Raw genomic sequence first — 19,268 nt, forward strand, 5'->3', positions numbered from 1 at the left:
TGACTCCTACAGCCGGGTTGTATAGCCAGTCACAGTCTGCTCTTTTGATTCATGTTCAGCAAGGTTCAGAGGCTCTTTCCGTGATCTTGCTATTTTCCTTCTGCATTTGCTTGAGAGAAGCATGCAAATGCTTCTGATCAAGAAAATCCCAGCTATGACTGCAAAGTAGCTCCCATAAATTAAAAACTGGAGATGAGGTGAGAGAAAAAGGAAACAAAAAAATAATGAAAAACACAGGGTAGGGAAACACTGTTTCTCCTGGAGACAGACACTGTTTTGTTTACTTATGTCCTGGCACAATTTCTCTGCTCAAGTTCTTGCTTTGTGTTTAAGCAAAATCTCCTCTTTTCCAGCAAACAGCAGGTCTTTGAGGTATGAAGAACTGCCATGTTTCTACTCCTTGTGCTTCCTAATAACCATCAGAGGGGGAAGGGATGGGAACAGGATTTTTTTTCTATTGCAAAATGTAGAAGGAGCTTCACTACCAGCATGCCCATTACTCACATAGTCATGAATAATGCAAGCGAAGAGTGAGTGAGTCCTTTTTTTTTTGCTCTTACTTGCACATTTCACTGGTGTTACCAAACTGGCTTCAGTAAATACGACATGAATTCATATCAGTCTTTCCGACAACAGTGGCAAGCCTATTTATGATGTCTGTACATGTTCTTAATCTTAAAGATTTAATGTTTAATCTTTCCAAATATCTTTTGCTGTCTCCATGCAGAATATCTGAATAGCTTTAGTTTTCTTCACGTCCATGGGAGTAGGAAGCTGTCCCAACTTCTCAGACACTGTCTGAGAAATTGCAGAAGTCAGTAAATTTCAGTTGACTTCAACATGAGTGGAATAGCCTTGACTGAAGCTATTGGCACTGATGTGAGATAGGATATCCCACGCTACATTATATGACCAAACCATGGGCAGAAAGATTTTATTACTCACCTTGAGATACAGACCAGATTTGCTCCTGGGCTGCAATTAGAAGTGATTTTTCTTGGTAAACTTTTGAAAATGAATCAGCTAATCAGTGAAATGGAAGCAAATTAACAGTACATACCTGAGTCACTATGTCCAGTCCCAGGCCTTTTGAATCCACTACGACTATTGTAAGGATTGTCTGAATCACCAGTGCGATGAAGTTGTTCAATCCAAACATCAAAGCGTAGCGCTCCATGCTCAGATTTATGGCGATCTGGAACCTAAGGTGAGACTGGCTGTCAGGTACTTCACACTGGGTGGAAAGCTATTACTCTCCATGCGGTTGATAGAGAAATGCATCATAGAGGTGATACCCCAAGGGTGGGCTAAATGGTGCTTCATCTGTTTGATTGCTCCCAGCAGTGTCCTGACTATTGGAGTGCATTTCAATGACTTTGTACTTGTCTGTGTTGCTTTTTGAAACCACATCATGTGATCAGAAGATCGGATCTTCTCTTCTACCTTCAGACTGTGCCAGCCTCAGGCAGATGGCCTGTGGTTCCCCTCTTGGGCCTCAGAAAGCTTAGCAATATCAATAGGGCTTTTTCTGAGTGCTCAAACATTGCTTCATTTGGTGGTCTTGTGTCCAACTCTTAGCAGTGCCATAACTGTCTTGAAGAGTTGAAGTTGGATATGGGGGGGGAGGGAATACCTCATAGGGAAATAAAGCACTAGGTTAGGTTTCCCAGACAGGTTGTAAAGTTTCCATGGCTGGAGGCTTTGAAGGCTTGGACGGACAAAACCATGACCTGATCTGGCATCGGCAGGAGATCTGCCCTGGCTGGGAGGTTGGACTTAAGTGGTCACCATGGGTATGTTCTAATCCCAGGAATTGGACTTGATGATCCTTATGGGTCCCTTCCAACTCGGGATATTCTATGATTCTATAATCAAAATTTTTATGAAGTGAATCACTTTTTGCTCTGTGGCTTAGTGGAGGTAGAATGCAGTTTATTCTTGTCAAGAGCGCACAGATTTTTTTCCTTGCAATATCATTTTTGACAATAATTGGAACATCTATCCTAGCGATATTTACCTCCCAAGTTTCTATTTGAACAAATCTATCTGCTCTTCCTTCAGTATGCTTTGCGCTGACTTTCAGCAGGGCTCATTTGTGCAAGCTTTTATTCTTTTTCTATTGAATATATTGAAGTAGTTCAGGTGTTATCCACTATAATGCACTGAAAATCCACCAAAATATAAACAGGGGATTCAACTGACTTCGTTCAAGATGGGTATCATCTTGTCATGCACTGCAGTTATAGCAGTTTTTAAATTATCTGAGTTTTTTAATTAATTATCTGATTTTTTTAAATTATCTTGTTTTTGACACAAAAATGCATCTGATATTTTTGTTAATGAAATAGTAAAAATTTTGAGCTAGTCCGAAGGCATTCTGATCAATACAATAAGTGGGAAAATGTGTTTATATTTTTTCTATATCTGACAACAAAATAGCTTGATCTCGTAAGAGGGTCATTTGCATTTAAATGTGCTATGCTATTATATTTTGTTTACACCATAATGTCATTAAAGATATATGTATAAAGTTGTGCTGGGGAATGCTCGTGGCAAATCTTTTCCTGCTTTCACATAGCTCATATTTTGCAAGCTATCAACAAGGTGGTCGAGATATAAGGAGATATTAAAAGATGGTTCTTGATCTGCTTTTTAAAGATGGTTGTGTTGTCCCCACATCTCCTATGCCAGTGCTTGTGCAAGAGGAAAGTAACTTAAATGTTTTGCTATTAACATTGCCTGTAATAGTAAGGATACTTTATATGTTTAGCTTCTGCATAGGCAATTGTTCAGTGTTCTTCTGATAACTTATGGCTGTTTAGAAGGATGAAAACAACATAAGTGGGCATTTAAGTGTCCTCATTTTTACCTAAACAGTTATGTCTAGTGTTAGATCTGCTATCTCTTGAGTAAAAAGAGGAATGCCCTACGTATGCTTAAAGTAGGGTTAATATTACGCACATAATGGTAGCACTGTAAGGGTTTATACTTACGTTGCTATTGTTATAAGAAGCATATAGCTTGCCTTGAAAATGAGGTAGCCAGCATAACATGACCAGATGTTGGTAGTAAAGTGCATGAGGAAGAGGGAACCAGCGTCTATTGTGGAGAAGATCCCTAATGCCAGTTCTCCAAAAAGGTCCCAGTTCACTTTCACATATGCCACCATGAAAGATGTTACCGAGCCTAGAGAGGGAGGAAAAAAAGTAAATGTTGCATGTGTTCTATAGCCTGCATCACCAAGTGCCACCTTCACATACCAAAAGGCAACGCTGAATAATGAAGCAGACTAGTTCAGAAACTGTGCAGATGGATGGTCATTTTTAGACAACAGCATGAATTATCTGCAATTCTTTTCATAGTATTTTACTCCACTTCTTGGATAAACTGTCTTGTGAAAAGATTCATTGTTTATCAGTGTAGTACCCAGCAAGCTCAAAAGGAACAATTCTTCCAAATTCTTCCAGCTTTTGTTGCTTACTAGCTTGGTTGTATAGTAAGCCAGTTACCTTTTAGGTTAATGGATTAGCTCTGTGCAGCTTGTAAAGGGACTAAGCTGCCAAAAAAAAAAAAGGCAGGAGGGGAGGGATGACTTCTGTCAAGTATCAAGTGAATGTACTCAAGAAAACGAAAGGATAAGCAGTGTTTTTTCTTTTGGTGGGTCTGCTACAAAGACATCTGTTTTGAAAGTAAGCGGTCAGAGTATCCATCTTAGGTGTCTTGTACAATTGGAAAACCTCTACACTGAGAACTAGGTGATTCCAGGAGAAAGAGGAATTCATCATGGAATAGGCACTTTAGGAGTTCCTTCTAATCCATCAGTCACTTGGTCTATATTAGCTGTCTCCCTCCAGACCAGAGTAACTTTTAACAGATACTTAAAAGTATCTGTTTCTCCTTATCGACAGGAATGGTAACTTGAATGGCCAGATGCAACATAGACATACTTATTTTCCCTGGTGGATCACGCCCCAATGTCTTTTGCAAGTCCTCCACAGCAGCACAGTGAGTGTGTGGAACCACTGCCAAGTAAGGGTGGTACACTCAATTTGCCTTTGGATATCTTTGCTTATATGAAGCAGGCATCTGCTCCCACTGCAAAAGAGTATGGTTAACCTCAGTAACATCACGAATTCAGTAAGCATTTTTTCCTGTAAATCCCTGTATCTTGGAATTGCTGAAATTCTTTGTTTCCTGCTCTGCAAGAGCATTTTAATAGAGAAATATCTTAATGAGAGGTTTAAGTTCTTGTATAAAATATTTATGGAAAAACTTATCTTTGTAAGCTGATACTATTGCTATGGGAACTGTTGTGATGCTTGCCGGGGGGATGGGAGGCAAGATAAAAAATGCAAAACCTTGTAAAAGAAACATGGGTGCCTCCGAATGGATCAAGCAGCGGGATGGAAGGTCTGTGTGACGTGTACGCTTCTGCATGCTGGCAGGATAAAGTTTGGTGCCCTAGTCATACAGAAAAATAGCATAGCTCATGTTTGAACTGTTTTTGTACATCAAAGAACTGGATCTCGAATGCACAATACATATACTGTTTCCTTGGGGTATCTGCAATGGAAAGGAACTGCAAAACTGTTCTAAAGTAAAACTTTGGAGGCTACCTTTGTGACTGATGCTTAAACATGAACTTACTCAGGAAAGTTGCTATTGCTTCAACAGCTCCGTTGTACACTGCAGAGCTGTGAGAGGGGGCTCTGAAATCCCACAGCACTTGGATGTAATTCACAATCTGATTGAAGCCTGCTGTAGCCAAAGCCCACCACAGGGACCAGTAAAGCAGCTTCCTAGAGCTGTAGCAATCCCTCAAGTCCCTGCTCAGCTGCACCAGTACTCTGAGCATGTGGTTTTGGGGCTTGGGCTGTTCAGCGTGCTGTTGTGGTGCTGGTCGCGTGTCAGCAGCTGCGCAGTCCTTGTCCTGTTGTTGGCAGCTCGATGGCCCGTTGGAACAGAGTGTAGCCACAGCTTTTTGTGGTTGTGGGAGGGTTTCAGAGACACCTTTTTTATGGAAGAACATGCTCTTTTGGGGCATTGGGAGGAGAAAGGAACACAGGAATGCCAGGGACACAGAAGCGAGGGTAATGGCGTTGAGATGAAAGTAGGATACGTCTGCCAAGGAAACCAGCAGCTGTCCCAGCACTGCAGCAACTGTGGCCGCAACAAGGGTGATACTCCTGCAATAGCTCGTCACTCTCTGATAGCGATCGGCGCTGACGACGCTGTAGATGTAGGCGTAATAGGCGACCTCGGTGGCTGTCACCATCCCGTAGAAGAATTCCATCACCTGCATGGCCACCACGCCGTGAGCAAAGAGGAGCAAGAGCCACGTGACGATGTAGCTGATGCCCTGGAGGAGGAGGACGGGCTTGTAGCGCACGTAGTCTGTAATCAGGAAGACTGGGAGCAGGAGTGCGAGGTAGGAGTATGTCCAAACGGGGAAAATCTGGTTGGTAACCTACAAGAGAAGAAATTTGTGTAATTCCTCTTTGGGAAAATAAGCTCATTTATTTTAAATGGCTTTACAGAAGGGAAGAAGAATTCATAATATACACAACCATGCTGGTCTGAAGCACCATGAGTGTGTTGAACATGCTACTGAATTTTAAATTTTAGAAACCCTGTTATATATTTTGAGTCTTTTACTTATGCCACCTGGAGCAAATTGTAACCTTCCCAAGCTGGTTACAGCTTTGCTTTTTTTTTCTCACCTTTGTCTTTCTTTAAAGGCTTTGTTTAAAATTTTACTTTTGATTTTTGGTGCTTCATGTAAAAAAAAAAAAATAGTAGAATAAAACCATACCTCATCTATTGTCAGATTTTTATCTGGTCCTGTTAGATAAGGGGTTAGAAAAGGTTCTGATGGCTTCATCATGTAGAAGAATCCATAGAGGCAGAGGACCAGGGTGGGGAAAGTCCAAGTGTTAATTTCCTCTTGCTTCCAGCAGCCCATAATTCGTGCAGCAAAGCTGGGGAGGAATTCTGTTAGAAAGATGATACTGCCCATGCAAGCACAAAGATATTTTGTAGTTGTAACTTCTGTTTTGTGGTAACTTCTGTTTTGTGGTTTCTAATGTTAAGGAGTGTTCTTTAGAGGTTGGCAACTGGAAAGCATTTTTCTTCACTTTAAGTGAAAAGCTTTCTGTACATAATCTGCTGTTTATCTCCGTGTAGACAGGCTATAAAGAATGATTTGGAAGATCTTTGAATGGGAGACAAATTACACCGTCATTCATTCTGCACTGACCAAGCTAACCACTGGGGAAGCCTTCCTTCATCTAGGAAGGCTTTTTTTTTCCTGGACATTGCTGAGCACTGAGATGCCCCCCAAGCACCATGTTGATTAACAAGCATCTAGTTCACAATCACTGTGTTTCTCCTTGGCCTCCTAGATGTGTGTGGCTTTTTTGTCATGGAGAGCTAGAGCCTAGTGAATGAGAGTCACTAATAGATACAGAAAGGATATCAAGCCAGATCCTCAGCTGAATTTATTGCTGCAGATTCATCAGAAGTCCAGTTTGGATGTATGCCTTCTATATTCAGTCTATAAAAAACATCTGTGGTTACAAGAAGTAATAGTTCACATTAAAATGAAATGAAGCAGATACTTGGGCTCTTTTCTCTAGCTGGGACTTATGGAATAAATTAAATCTTGGTGCAACTCTTCTGGAAAGAGCCCAAGAGAAATCAAAATGGATATGATGGGGGGAATGCAGAGGAAACTGTAGGTTATACTCCATAGTCATGTTGGTGTAGGCAATATCAGGAATCTAAACTTGCAGGGTTTATCTTCTGGAGCCCTCTGGACTGTTCCTGTTGCCAGCTGGTGTTGCTGTTGCTCTGCAGATGTCTATCTACTTCCTGGGAACTCTTTTCAGGCAAAATATTGTTCTAATTTTAAAATAGTATTTTTGGGGGCAGTGTTTTTCCTCAACTCTTTTAAAGATGAGTTAAGATCTACCCCAAAATAAACGTTCATGCAGCTGTTGACTGCACCATTCCTGATTGGTTGGGTGGAAGCTCCTCTTGTTAGGGTGCAAAGTTACCTGGGGTGTGATATATAAAGTATGAGGTAGCAAGTGTTCTGCATCTTTTAGAAGTTCATACCATGAACACATTTTGCTAATGATACACAAAGAAAAGGTTTGGATCAAAAGGAACTTGAATTATTTCATTTTATGCTATAACTTCTGAAACTACTGACATTACAGGATTTACAGCAGAAATTAATTTAGCTGTATGTCAACTCTGCAGCGTGAACCACTAGAGGGCAAGATGACCTCAGCAAAGGAAAAATGTGACTGGGACACATTCAGAGCACTCAAGGAAAGGCATTTCTGCCCCTCCTTCATTCCCTGTTGTTGCAATAGCTTCTGCTGCAAATAGAGAGTTGGCAAGGACTAGTTTTCGCCCTGCCTAGGATCCTTCTTGCTTAGTCACCAAAATATCCTCTCACTATCCTTTCACATGATAATCATTAATGCCTTATAGCACCCTAATGCCATATGAACACTTAATGTGCTACTGAAAGACTCTGAGACAGGCACTAAGAAGAGGGTGGTGAAGGGCATCTCTAGCACTTTAATCTCCATCAGAGGTCCATATTAGCTCCATGATTTAACCAGGTTGCATTTTTCCCTTGCCAGATTAGATTCTCAGGTTACATCTGCTCCTGTCTCTTTTGGGTCTTGCTGTGCTCGCTCTACAGCGGGCAGGCTCTGTGGAGTGAAAGTGGCAGGTTTCAGGGACCCTTTTAAAATACCCCATGTCTTGGGATGCAAGTGGGACATGGACAGATTTCTAGGGAGGCTGGAGGCTACTACATGCCCAAGGGCTCAGAGAGCACTGGGTGGTGTGCCTCTGGCACTGGCCCTTGGTAGCAGGGCTGTGCCATCAGCTGCAGTAATCTGTTTCAAACTGTGTACAAAAAAACTTCAGGTGTGCCCTGGTAAGTTCATCCTTCCATTCCCAACACATGTGCTACTTGGGGTTAGACATGCAGCTCTTCTCTGGAGATTTACTAGTGGAGGCACCTGTGCTAGACTAGCAGATATTTTAGATGAGAAGTTTCCCACCTGATCTGAGCAGCTGAGGAGCCAAGAGGTGCAGTGGGGTGAGGGTGTGCAAGGGCAGCCTGCTCTGCCCTTAGGGAGCCAGGAGGTGGGCAACAACCTAACTGCAGTGGGGTGCGTGCTCACCTTGCACCCCAGCACTGCTGTATCAAAGGGCCCTGCTACAGCCTTAGCTCAGCTCTGCTGGCCACCACTATCGTTGTCACTTTCTGCACTTATAGCCACAAACGTTTGACAGTGAAATCTGTACCTCAGTGCTGAAGTGGAAGGCAGCCAAATTTTTCCCATTCATTCACCCCTTAGGATCGATTTTTTTCTTTTATAACTAGGTTTTTCTTCTCTTTTGGAGAGATGGTGGGATGCCTTGGTGTCCCTCTGCGGAAAAATCTCTTTCTTGTTTTCACTGCATGCTCCATCAATTCTTACTTAGTGCCAGAGCCACCCACTCTTCTCCCGCACAGCATCGCTTAGCCCCCAGTTCCCCACTGGACTGCTCTCTTTTCTCCTCCGTCTTTCCCCTGTTGCTGCAGGATTTCCGAAGCTCGTATGTAACCATACCTTGTCCGCTTGAGCTCCTCCTTTCCCGCTTCCATGGATAATGTCCTCTTTTAGTATCTCCAGTCTCTTCTGGCTGTCCTCTCTGTATTGCAGCTACTGGACTGTATTTATTTTTTGTGCTTTTCCTGTTCTTCTGGTATTTCAACTTGTTCTGATGACACCTCCTTTGAAAGCATTTCCAGCTGGCACACTTTCAGCACCCTTAAAGGAACAGCCAGACAATCCTGGCCTGTTCTTGCCCAAAGGCAGCAGTAAATCAAGACTGACACCATGGTTTGATGCTTGACTGGCACAAAAGCAATAGAGCTAATCCTGTTCCAAAGATTTTTGGATCTATTTGGCAGGGTACATGGCTTGGGAAACTGCTCCATATCAAGGTGTAACAGTACCCTATGCCTGAGTAATGACATAAACAAGGGAGAGCAAATGCCAGTGTTATAAGGCTTAAATGTTTTCTTACTAAATACCTTGTTTCATGACATTGTCAGCTTTAAAAAGTAAAATGCTTTGCTTCTGTTTTGCTCTTGGTTATTAGCAGACTTCTCACATCTTTTGCATAGGAAAAAGTCTCACGGCCCTACTGACGATGGAGATGATCCTATAGTCATCTGTGGAAGTTCCTGTGGGATACAAAACAGTGAAGAGTGCAATTCAGAATGCACAGATATGCACAGAAAGTATGTACCTAGGAACTCAGATCTCGTTCCCACCCCCCTGCTTCCAACATATAGGTCTGGAATGAGGGATACGATAACTTCTTAGAAATGTGGCCAGTACAATAGGAAAGTTACTGCTAAGATGCCTTGATCACTTTAGAATGGGAGAAATATCCATGAATAAGAAAAATACAAGAATTTTCCTATAGGTCAGTAGTGTGCCTTTAGCTGTGGTTTCAGCCTGGCCACATTTTTGCAACATATTTGCCTTCTCAACACTCAAAGTTTTGGGATTAGTGATGTTAACAAAGTGATTCCTGCATACTGCCTTTATCAACCATAAATTCATGAACCATAAATCCATCTAATTCCTCTTGGGACACTGCTGTGTGCTGTGGATGAGCTTTAGCGAACGTATGTGAAACTAATGCGTGAAGATGTGATAATTCCTTTTGGCACTTTCCCAGCCATCAGACACTCTCTGGCACTTATTCCAGAGCTATCTTGCTCTAATTCTCTGCACGGTTAATTGAATCTATAGCAATAGGAAATGACAGCTCATTTGAGACTGTATAGCTGCATTTGATATTGTTCTCAGGGACTCTTGCTAAAATGCAGAGAAACTGTTGAAGTGCATAGTGTTACTCTGGGTCTGTATTGACTTAACTGAGGTAAGAATCTAACTCAAATTTCTTGAAACAAACAAACAAAAAAGCTGTTTTTCCTGTAGTGTAATAATGAGAGAATGATTTCAGTGCCTTCCAGTTAATGCTTTTTTTTGCTTTCAGATCCTCTTTCATCCTCTATTAGCTTTTTTTTTAAGCACTCCATAGTCCCTGTCCGTTGTACCTACAAGTCACCCTTCTTCAGTGATTCATATCTGAACGCCAAATGGAAGATAGTTAAAATGCAATGGCCTTGTATAAGCATTTGGTCAATTTAGGCCCTATGTTATAAGCTGCCTGCTGCAGAGCTTAATCACTGGGTTTGAAGGGGACTGTGCTCTTTATGCTGAGTTTGAACGTAGTCTGGTTGGAAGCAAGTGTTCTGCTTAGGCAGGTGGGCTGGGGGATATATTTATAGCTGGCATCCAAATTACCTTTCTTTGGGAAAGGGAAGACATGAAGGCCTAGAGAAAAAGTGAGTTTTGTAGCAGTAGTATATCTTAAGAGTTTATACAACGTGAGCTGTAATGCATCAAGGAGATGGGAAAATGCTGGGAAGGGAAGGGGAAGAAAAGGCAGTAAGTGAACAGGGCTGCGAAACTCTCTCTCCAGGGCTTTCTCCTGCTCTATGGGCTTGATCCTGGCACTGCTATCTCTGGTGCTTCACAGGGCTGCACCGAGGCTTGAGAGCCTCACCTCGGCTGAGAGAGGTACATCTCTCAAGGTGGGGCTGCTAGGTCTGTCTCCCTGACTTTCTGGTTGAATGCTGGCTTAGGCACAAACTTCCAGCTCCCAAATCACACCTGTTTCTTGACACCTGCCTAGCACAGAAGAACATAGTTTGCAAATCAAACCGAAGGCTTATACCTTTTGGAGAATGTGTATTGAGCTGCCTTTAAAGAGTGATAGCAAAGAAAGTTTAGTGTGGCCAATACTAGAAATTTTTCTCAAAAAAGAAAATACCATCTATGGTGGTCAAATAGCATCCATGCACAGAAAGGCCACGGTGTCAGTTATGAAGATTAAACTGTCTCTTTGTTGGTTTCCTCAGACCCAGGAGTATTTACAGGGCAAGTTCACTTTTTAATTTATGAACGCACAGATCATCTGTTCTTGTACGCTCAGTACCTGTTTGGGGAATGAGCTGCTGTTCACGATCTGGGTATGAGCCCCACTGTGCACAGGTGAGGGTTTCCATGACTCACCTCTCAGCTGAGCTGCTGAAGCATCTTGCTGTGGGGAAGACGGTCACATGCTGGTCTTGAATGCTTTTCATTTGAGACACTTAAATGCTTATGCAAAGTCCAGTTTAGAATATTCAGCTAGAAAGTACCGAGTGACACTTTTATTTAGCTAGAAAGTACTTGCCCCAAGGAGTAAGTTAGAAAATATGTTCAATCAAGCCAACATTTCAGGTACTTTGGTATAAAGGTAGAGCAATTCCTTACTAAAAGGAATGATGTGACATTATTTTTCACTGCACTGCTACTTAAGAGGCTAATGCCCTTCCTTTTTTATCTGTTCTAAATGCTTAATAAAGACAGGGCACCGAAATAGTCACGCTTCGTATTCACATGTCACCGCAGTGCACGTCTGTTTACACCACACGGTAGTGGCTGGTGGTAGCGGTGCAGTATCTGGAACAGAGAGCATCGTTGTTCTGGGTCATTGGGAGGTTCATTTTCCTTCTCACAGGTACCATTTTAGTGGTTGCACACCGAGATGTTTGCATAATGAAGGCCTGGAGCTCTTGCTAGAACGTGCTACCAATGTAGCCTGGAGCATGTAGAGGTTTTGTGATGAGTTGGTTGACCTCTGCTTACAGAGCCATGCTTTAGTTCCCTTTTACATCCTGTGCTGAGTCAGGAGGCTTTATCCTGTTAATTTATTGTTATTGGCCAGGGAAAGTTAACTTTAATATCTTTAGCTTTCTGGAAAATAAGTCACTGGTTATATTTTCTTTCTTGTTGCATTTTCACTGTTGAATTAAATGCAGGTGTCTGGTTAACACCTCCCTATATATGAGAGGCTGGGAAAGTAGCACCCGAATAACAGTGTGTATCATCGTGGGATCACTGCTGAGACCTTACAGGGATGTATGGCATGCTTGTTTACATTGCGGTGACCTGCACTGTGGTTCTCTGGTTTGCTCCCCATCTTTTGAGAAAGCCTGTCAGACTTTGAGGTTTCCCCGTAACAGCATCTCACGTTGTCTGAGGACTGGGTTTGTTAGTTGGTCAATATCCTCTTTTTACTTTCTTGTTTACTCAGCACAGCAGCTTGTCTTCTGGCACAAAACGTGTTCTGGTGCAGCTCTCAGCTGAGGGGTGTAAAAAGCAGTACAGTCCAGAGGAGCCACAGAACAGAGCTGAAAAATGTTCTAGCTTGTGAAGCTATCTGCTGAGACTGTTGTGCTGCAAAATCAATTGTTCAGACTGATGCTCTGTGTAAACTTTGAGGTATCTTCCCCTTCTGATTTATAGGCTTGAAAATGTTGAAAAGTTCAATTTTAACACTTTCAGCCTTACTTTTTATGGTTCAAAACTACTTTTGAACAATAAAAGCAAGTTTAATAGATGATAAAAATTCCAGGCTTGAGAGAAAAAAAAAAAACTTTTATTTATGTTCACTACCTTTCTATAAGGCACTAACAGCCCTAACAGCACACTAATTTCTGTTGCAGTTGTACCAATAACGAAATGCTATCTTGAAACACTTAAAACAGAGAACCAAAATCCAAATCTAGTGTGATCTAAAGCCTACTGGAATTTGGAGAAAAACTACCTATTGTCTTCAATGAATGTTACGGTACGGTAGAAAGGCTTACAGAAGTGTGAGTTATGGCTCAAGTAGTTCCTTTTGTTTTCCTTACACTTTCCTTCCAGATCAGTGGAGGACGAGAACTACTTCTTTGTCATTGGGATTCTCTAGGACTTTATTTTACATAGTGGTTACTGTATGTCTGAAGCTGACCTTTTATATAAGCGGTGGCTGTTGCTGGGTGTACTGTGCTCTTTTTCCTCTGCCCCACACACAGTATGTTTCAGCTCTTCCAATGGCTTGAAGCCATTGGCTTTCTAGGAAAAACAGTGGTTTAATGGTATTCATGGATGAGACAGGATAAATGCTCCCAGTGAGAGAAGATGGTTGAATTTTTGTTGTAACTGCAATGCTATCTTTCACCATCATGTTAAGATTGTCAGTGCGGTTCACAAGTTGGCTTTGAGTTCTTTGCTTCTGAAAAAAAAAAAAATGTGGTTGAGAGAAACATCTCTTTCTGTGGCTAATAAGAGAATTTTGCTCAGTACTTCCTTGATATGAACTACATTACACTTAAGAATGAGAAGATCATTTTCATAAAATACTAAATGCTTTAACAGTTATGGCCTATTTTTCCTATCAGTGCCAACCACAGATCACTCTTGTGAAGCTGTGAGCGCCACATGACCAATGAGCTAGCCAAGGTCCATGGCATGACTTGGGTCCAAAAAGTTGATCAAGCACGTAGTCTGTGGCTATAGAAGCTTGTGCTAACTCTCACTTATTTTTGATAGAAATGCAAAACCTCATTTTTACTTCAGTTCGATAATAGTTCAATAATTGTTCAATGTTGTAATAAAGAAGAAACCATACTTTTAGGAGTTCAGGGAGAGAATAATAGTACCTATTAAGCTTCACCTTTTAGAATTTGGAGGACACTTCAGTCATTCATGAATGTGTGCAATATGCAAATTCCAGCACCAAAAAAAAAAAATCTCCCGGGAGGATCTCTGCTTAATGGCTGGACCTCGTAACTTTGCCATCACTATTTTTTTTGTACAGTTTGGTTCAGTGCACTTTTAACTTGTTTTAGTCTTTGCTCGCTTTCTTCATCTCCAGTTAAGTAACAAAAAGGAAATGAAATATAGGTCAAACAATCTTAATTAAGTTGGTTAATACTTCTAGTGACTAATGGTGACTTGCTGTGGATTGCCAAAGAGAGATGGGAGGAAAAACCTGAGAGGATTTCTAAGTAACTTTCCATGTTGAAATATCTCTTTGGGGAGTGTTCGTTTGTACACTTGATGTGTTTATCCTATGAACCTCCTACTAGTGGCAGTTTTTACCCTGTCGTCATGGATGGACATCTTGTTTCAGAGTAAAAATTTGCATTTTCACAACTTGGGTAAGAAATTTCACCTCCACTCTTATCTATTCCTTCCCCCTCCCCTCAAGGTACATCTCATTGCAGACACTGAGAGAGTTTGAATCATTGCAACTGCCCAAGTAGTGTAAAGTCCTGTGGGAAGAACATTTGTTATGTCTAGACAAGTGCACATAACTAGCCAGATGCTGATGCTTTGTTTAATGTTATATGTCTAATGATATTTGAGAGATACTTAACATAAACCACATATGCATCAGGCTGCTAGCGTTTGATTGAAAGTAAGAGTTCTTTTAAAACAAGTGTCCTGTATTCTTGTAATACTTTGACTCCATGCCAGTTCAGAAGGGTTTGGATAACAGTCACCAAACACTTGCAGTGAAACACATTAGGGAGGCATTTTTTTTCCCAGCAAAGTGTAAATTTTTTGTCCCTTTGAAAAATAATGATTTTTTTTTTACATGATCCAAGATTTTCTCTGTGAATAGCTAAGGTTCAGAAAAGGAGTTTTAAGGGTATATGAGGATAAGCAAGACAGTTGTGTTATGCAACAGAATCTGTAAGAGTCAAGGTAGAAGGACCTAGAGCTGTTGTTTCCTTGGAAAAAGAGCAGGACCCTTGGACAGATAAGTCCAACCCAGCTGTTTTGGCAACTACAGTTTAAACCTCCCCTTAGGAAAGTCCCCCATAACATAACTCTGCACTGCTGTAAAGCTATAGTGACTGCAGCACTTGAGAAGGCCAGTGTCCGTGGCTACTCTGCCAATGCTCATATTACAATCAATAAATTATGTTAACTAACATCTATTAAACACAAACATGGTTGTCTTTTTTTTCCCCTGTTTAGCAATCCAAAACAAGCAGGTGTTACTGGATAGTTTTAAGCTAGTCTTCCAGTAATACATGACAAAATCCCAGTTGTCAAACATGTACTAAGTAGCCCGGAGTGATCAAGTGCTCTAAATGTCAAGTCTGGTTTAGTAAAACCTTCAGTCATTGAGTTCTAGGTCAGCCTCAAACTTTACCATTTCACATTACTTGGTTCTTCCTTATATTTTCTTTTTAGTTTGTTTTGCTTTTTTTTTTAATGTCGACTTGAGGAAGAAAACACAGAACAGTTGAGGAAAAGATGCTTTACATTTTCTAAAATATTTTCTAATTTTTAGACAAAACTATCATTGTGTTTCACTGGAATTTATGAATACCTTCAGCCCACCTAAAACTTCACTTCTAATTATATTGTGATTTTTTTTCTTGCCTGTCTCTATTCCTGTTTACAAATTGACAAAATCTGGAAAATGTCACACTCTCTCCCTTTCATAATTGCCAAGGCATGACATGCTTTTCTACTTTGAGTTAAATATTTTTAAGTGCAATCACTTATTTGTTAATACCGGAAGGCAACTTGATGTTCAGGCTGTGGATTCAGGTCAGAGGTTCATTTCTCCCACCAGGCATATAATTTCTCTGTAATTGCATCTAACAAATGTCTTTCAACAGTATTTCTATATCTGTTCCTCACAAGGTGCAACATATAATTATTGAAAATTAATTTCCTCCTTCAGAGAGGGATTTTTGTTAATCAGTCATGCAAGTACTGAAGTGAATGAAATCACTGTATTGCATCACAGTAATGCCAGAGGTATTGAGCAAGTAATGTGTGGAACTTTTATGCTTGGGATTTATTGTACATCTCATCACTGGGGATTATGCAATGACTAAATCCCCTGGTTTGGCCCTGTTCCCTTGAACTGGTGCCTTCTCCTGCACTTTGCTCTGCCCTAAACAACTGGAAATTACAGAAGGGGATTTCCCTTTAGTACTCTTTTTCCCTAGTTGATCAGTTTTCCCTAGTTGATCAGCTGTGTTGCTATAATTCTTTATTTTCAGCAGTCTGGCCAAGAGCAGTAATATTAATAAAACATCTCTTTGTGAAGAGAGCTTAAAATAATAATAATAAAAAAGGTAATTTTCAATTTAAATAAAAATTGGCAATGTGATTCTCATTGTAGGCAAGAGGTAAAGATATTATTGGCAGTGTCTAACATCAAGGTAGGTAAGAGATTTAAAAAAATAAAGTTGTTTACTATTAGACCTAAACCCATAAAGAAGTCACTATAAACTGTAGTGTATCAATCAGTGATTACAGTGTCCCTCCTCTGTGCCTCTCTTCAGAAGTTAGTGGTATGTTTTAAGCCTTGCATCCACATGACTCTTCTGGGTACTCATAGAACCACATGGCCAAGTATATCACCATTGTGGGTCCCCATTTTCAAAAAATTTCAAGCAGTTTTCCAAATCATGAGCAGTTCTGAATTCTGTGTGTGTATACAGCTTCTCATATGCAGTTTCCCCTGATGTGTCCTCTTCTTTTACAGCTCTAACTGAACTGCTGTACAGCATTACTACCTAGTTTGTGTTACTTCATCTCTTAAAATATATACAGTAGGGGTGAGGCCTGTTCTCCAACTTTGACCTCTGGAACAAAAGCAGGGCAGTTTTAAGAGAGGCTGAAAACTTTGTGGATCCATGCTTTGGCATTTTGTCTTACTGCAAGCATATCAACAGGGAGGGAGAGCTGGGATGTGATAGGGGCTAATGAGGGAGCAAGAAGAGGAAGGGAAGCTTTTCAACTTGTAACAAAGGAAGTGTCAGAAGAGACAAGAAACTAAAAAGAAATAGTTAGTCATGACAGAAATGTCAAGTGGGAAAACTAATAATAATAATATGGGCTTGACTGTGGCTTGGGGAGGAACCCAAATTTTAAAGATCATGATCAGGGCAGTATTGTGTCCAGTTAAGTTTGGAACATCTCCAAGGCTATTCAAACTGGGCTTTCACATCCCCTCTGGGCCCTGTCCCAGTGCTTCACCACCATTGCTGTGAAGAGAATTTTTCAGTGTCTGATGCAAATTTTCCTTCTCACAACTTGTGGCTGTTGCTTCTTCTGCTTTTTTCCATGCCTTTCTGAGGAGACTTTGGGTAAAGGCCTACCCACACAGCCTTGTCGGGGAGCAGCAGCATTCCCCAACATGGCGGTCCTTGCTGAGGCAGCCAGGAGTGCAGTGACCCCAGGGAGCACTGTTGGCCCGCACTCAGTACACAGCCCTTTGCTATAGGGCCTCTTGTGCAGCTCCCCAGTTATCCCAGTACTGGGACATTAAACAATGTTTTGGTCCAGCACTAGCCACCTGCAGCTGGGCCTCCAACAGACCTTTAGCCCTTTGATTGCTGCCTCAGAGCCTGAGGGCCTGGTCTTTCAGCCATGCTGCAGTCACCTGCCAGGTTCCTATAGCCCCATCTGGTCACGTAGGTGCTGAGAGAGGCCGAAAGTCTCGTTCGGTTAGGGTGGACAGCAGTCACCCTCCCCTCATCCACTGGGAATCATCACTTTCTTTGAACATGTAAGCACCTCCCCCCCCCCCCCCCCATTTTTTCCCTTTTTGTTTGCATTATCAAGTTGTAAAGACAGATAAGATATTCTTGAGAGTTACGTCAGGACTTACCTAGCAACTTTCTCCAGCCATTTGCATTATGGCTTTTGTTGATTTTTAACTATGTGCAAATAAATTGAGGGTACTTTGTACACACTAAGTACAAACAAAGTGAAATTTTCTCCTGAAGCTGAGGCCCTTACGATGGCATTTGTTTTAAATTTTAATCTAATTTCCTAAATCAAATAAACTTTGGCATGAAAGGAGCAGCAGTTGCCTGTGACACTAGGCACAACACCAGTGAAGGGCTCTGACAGGAACCAGAGGTGTGATGGAAACTGCCTGAGGGCAGAAGCATCGGGAGAACATTAGATGGACCATGTCATTGCTCTGGTGTCCAAACTGCTTGTGCTTAATCAGGATTAGGCAGGGGTGTCAAAGATCTGGTGAAAAGACTGTGTCCAAAAAGCACTGTTTGGAAAGGAAATACAGCTGTAGAGTCAGAAGGTAGACTTGAGGTGCAAGGCTACTTCCATCTAGGTGATGGTATCAGTAATAACATGTTAAGCTGAAATGGTCTAGGTAATGGTGTCAGAAGCACTGAATTTGAGTGGGGTGGTGGGGGAACAGATTTGGCACAAATGAGGAAAAAGGAATTTGGGGTGAGTTGTTTACTTGGGAAGAATTTAGGCAGAGGAAGGAGATGCAGGAGCGATGAAAAGGTGGGTTCAAGAAAAGATTAAAAAAACAAAACAACAACAAAAAAAACAACAACCAGGGAATAAGGTAGGAATGAGGTGGAGAAGAAGGAACGGGATGATCTTATGCCAGGAGGAGTACAGCTGCTTCAAGGCAGTGGTGATGCTGTCCTGTGGTCCTAAGCCCCCAGAGAAAATGGGGGCAGACCCTGAGGACAACCCACTGGACTATCCACCAGGACTGTCTGAAAGGTGACATGGCAGGCTGGACTAAGAAGAAAACTTGTAAGACTTGCTTGGAAACTTGTAAAGAAGGATAGGTTTGTACTTTAACACTCAGTGCAGGAGGAAGAGCAGCAGAACTGCAACTTAATAGTACTTACTAGTTACTCTTTTTAATAATAATTTAATAAAGTAAGAATTATGTATTAATGCTAATGTATTAATACTGTTAATCAGTAATATAATTGCAACTCAGTACTATTTAGTGATACAATTGTGTAGTATTGTATAGTAATATTGTCTAATAGCAATGTTTTTATTAGCCAAAATGTCAGTTTTCTTTTTTAAGATGTCCTTCCTAATCAATAAATGTTATAGTCCTGATCAGTTATATCTTGAGTATCCAATTTAAAGGGAGAAGAGTTGGACTTAAGGGATAACAAGTATGTTATCAGTAAAGGAGACAAACTGATCTCCTTTTTAGAAGGTTTTGCTAGCATTTTTTTAAACTGTTGTTTGCCTAGTACTTTTGATGATTGTGATGCTAGTCTATGGATAAGAATGTGAGGTTACTGTCTCAACAATCTTAGAAAATTCTCTTTCCAAAGTAGATGGACACCTTACTAGTATCAATGCTAGAGTGAAATGGGAGGGTGGAAGCGGAGGAATGAGGGTTGATAACCTAATGCCTAATTTTCATATCTTCTTGTTGCTTGACAGAAACTGGGTGGCATGCCTTTCTCCCTTAAAAATAAATAAATAAAAAGAAATCCCAGGCTGTCACTGGACAACCAGTAAAAATCAAAAAAA

The 19,268-nt window shown here is 41.2% G+C and overlaps 1 protein-coding gene across 3 annotated transcripts; it reads right to left on the minus strand.

Moving 5' to 3' along the window:
* On the minus strand, window positions 1–8,863 carry LOC308199606 (thiamine transporter 2-like; the record flags this gene model as incomplete). Of its 3 annotated transcripts, XM_080604017.1 has the most annotated exons (6): window positions 1–186; window positions 1,061–1,202; window positions 2,994–3,186; window positions 4,648–5,467; window positions 5,813–5,978; window positions 8,640–8,863. In XM_080604017.1, the coding sequence occupies 6 exons, from the start codon at window positions 8,672–8,674 to the stop codon at window positions 7–9; spliced, it is 1,536 nt and encodes a 511-aa protein (XP_080460143.1). In that variant the 3' UTR covers window positions 1–6. The 3 variants fall into 3 exon arrangements, with proteins under 3 accessions (XP_080460143.1, XP_080460142.1, XP_080460144.1); XM_080604016.1 differs by lacking the exon at window positions 8,640–8,863 and having other exon boundaries at window positions 5,813–6,016; XM_080604018.1 differs by lacking the exons at window positions 1–186; window positions 8,640–8,863 and adding an exon at window positions 200–975 and having other exon boundaries at window positions 5,813–6,016.
* Between the last annotated feature and the right edge of the window lie 10,405 nt (window positions 8,864–19,268).

This window comes from Anser brachyrhynchus, assembly GCF_964034855.1.
Source record: "Anser brachyrhynchus genome assembly, chromosome: 9".
Taxonomy (NCBI): domain Eukaryota; kingdom Metazoa; phylum Chordata; class Aves; order Anseriformes; family Anatidae; genus Anser; species Anser brachyrhynchus.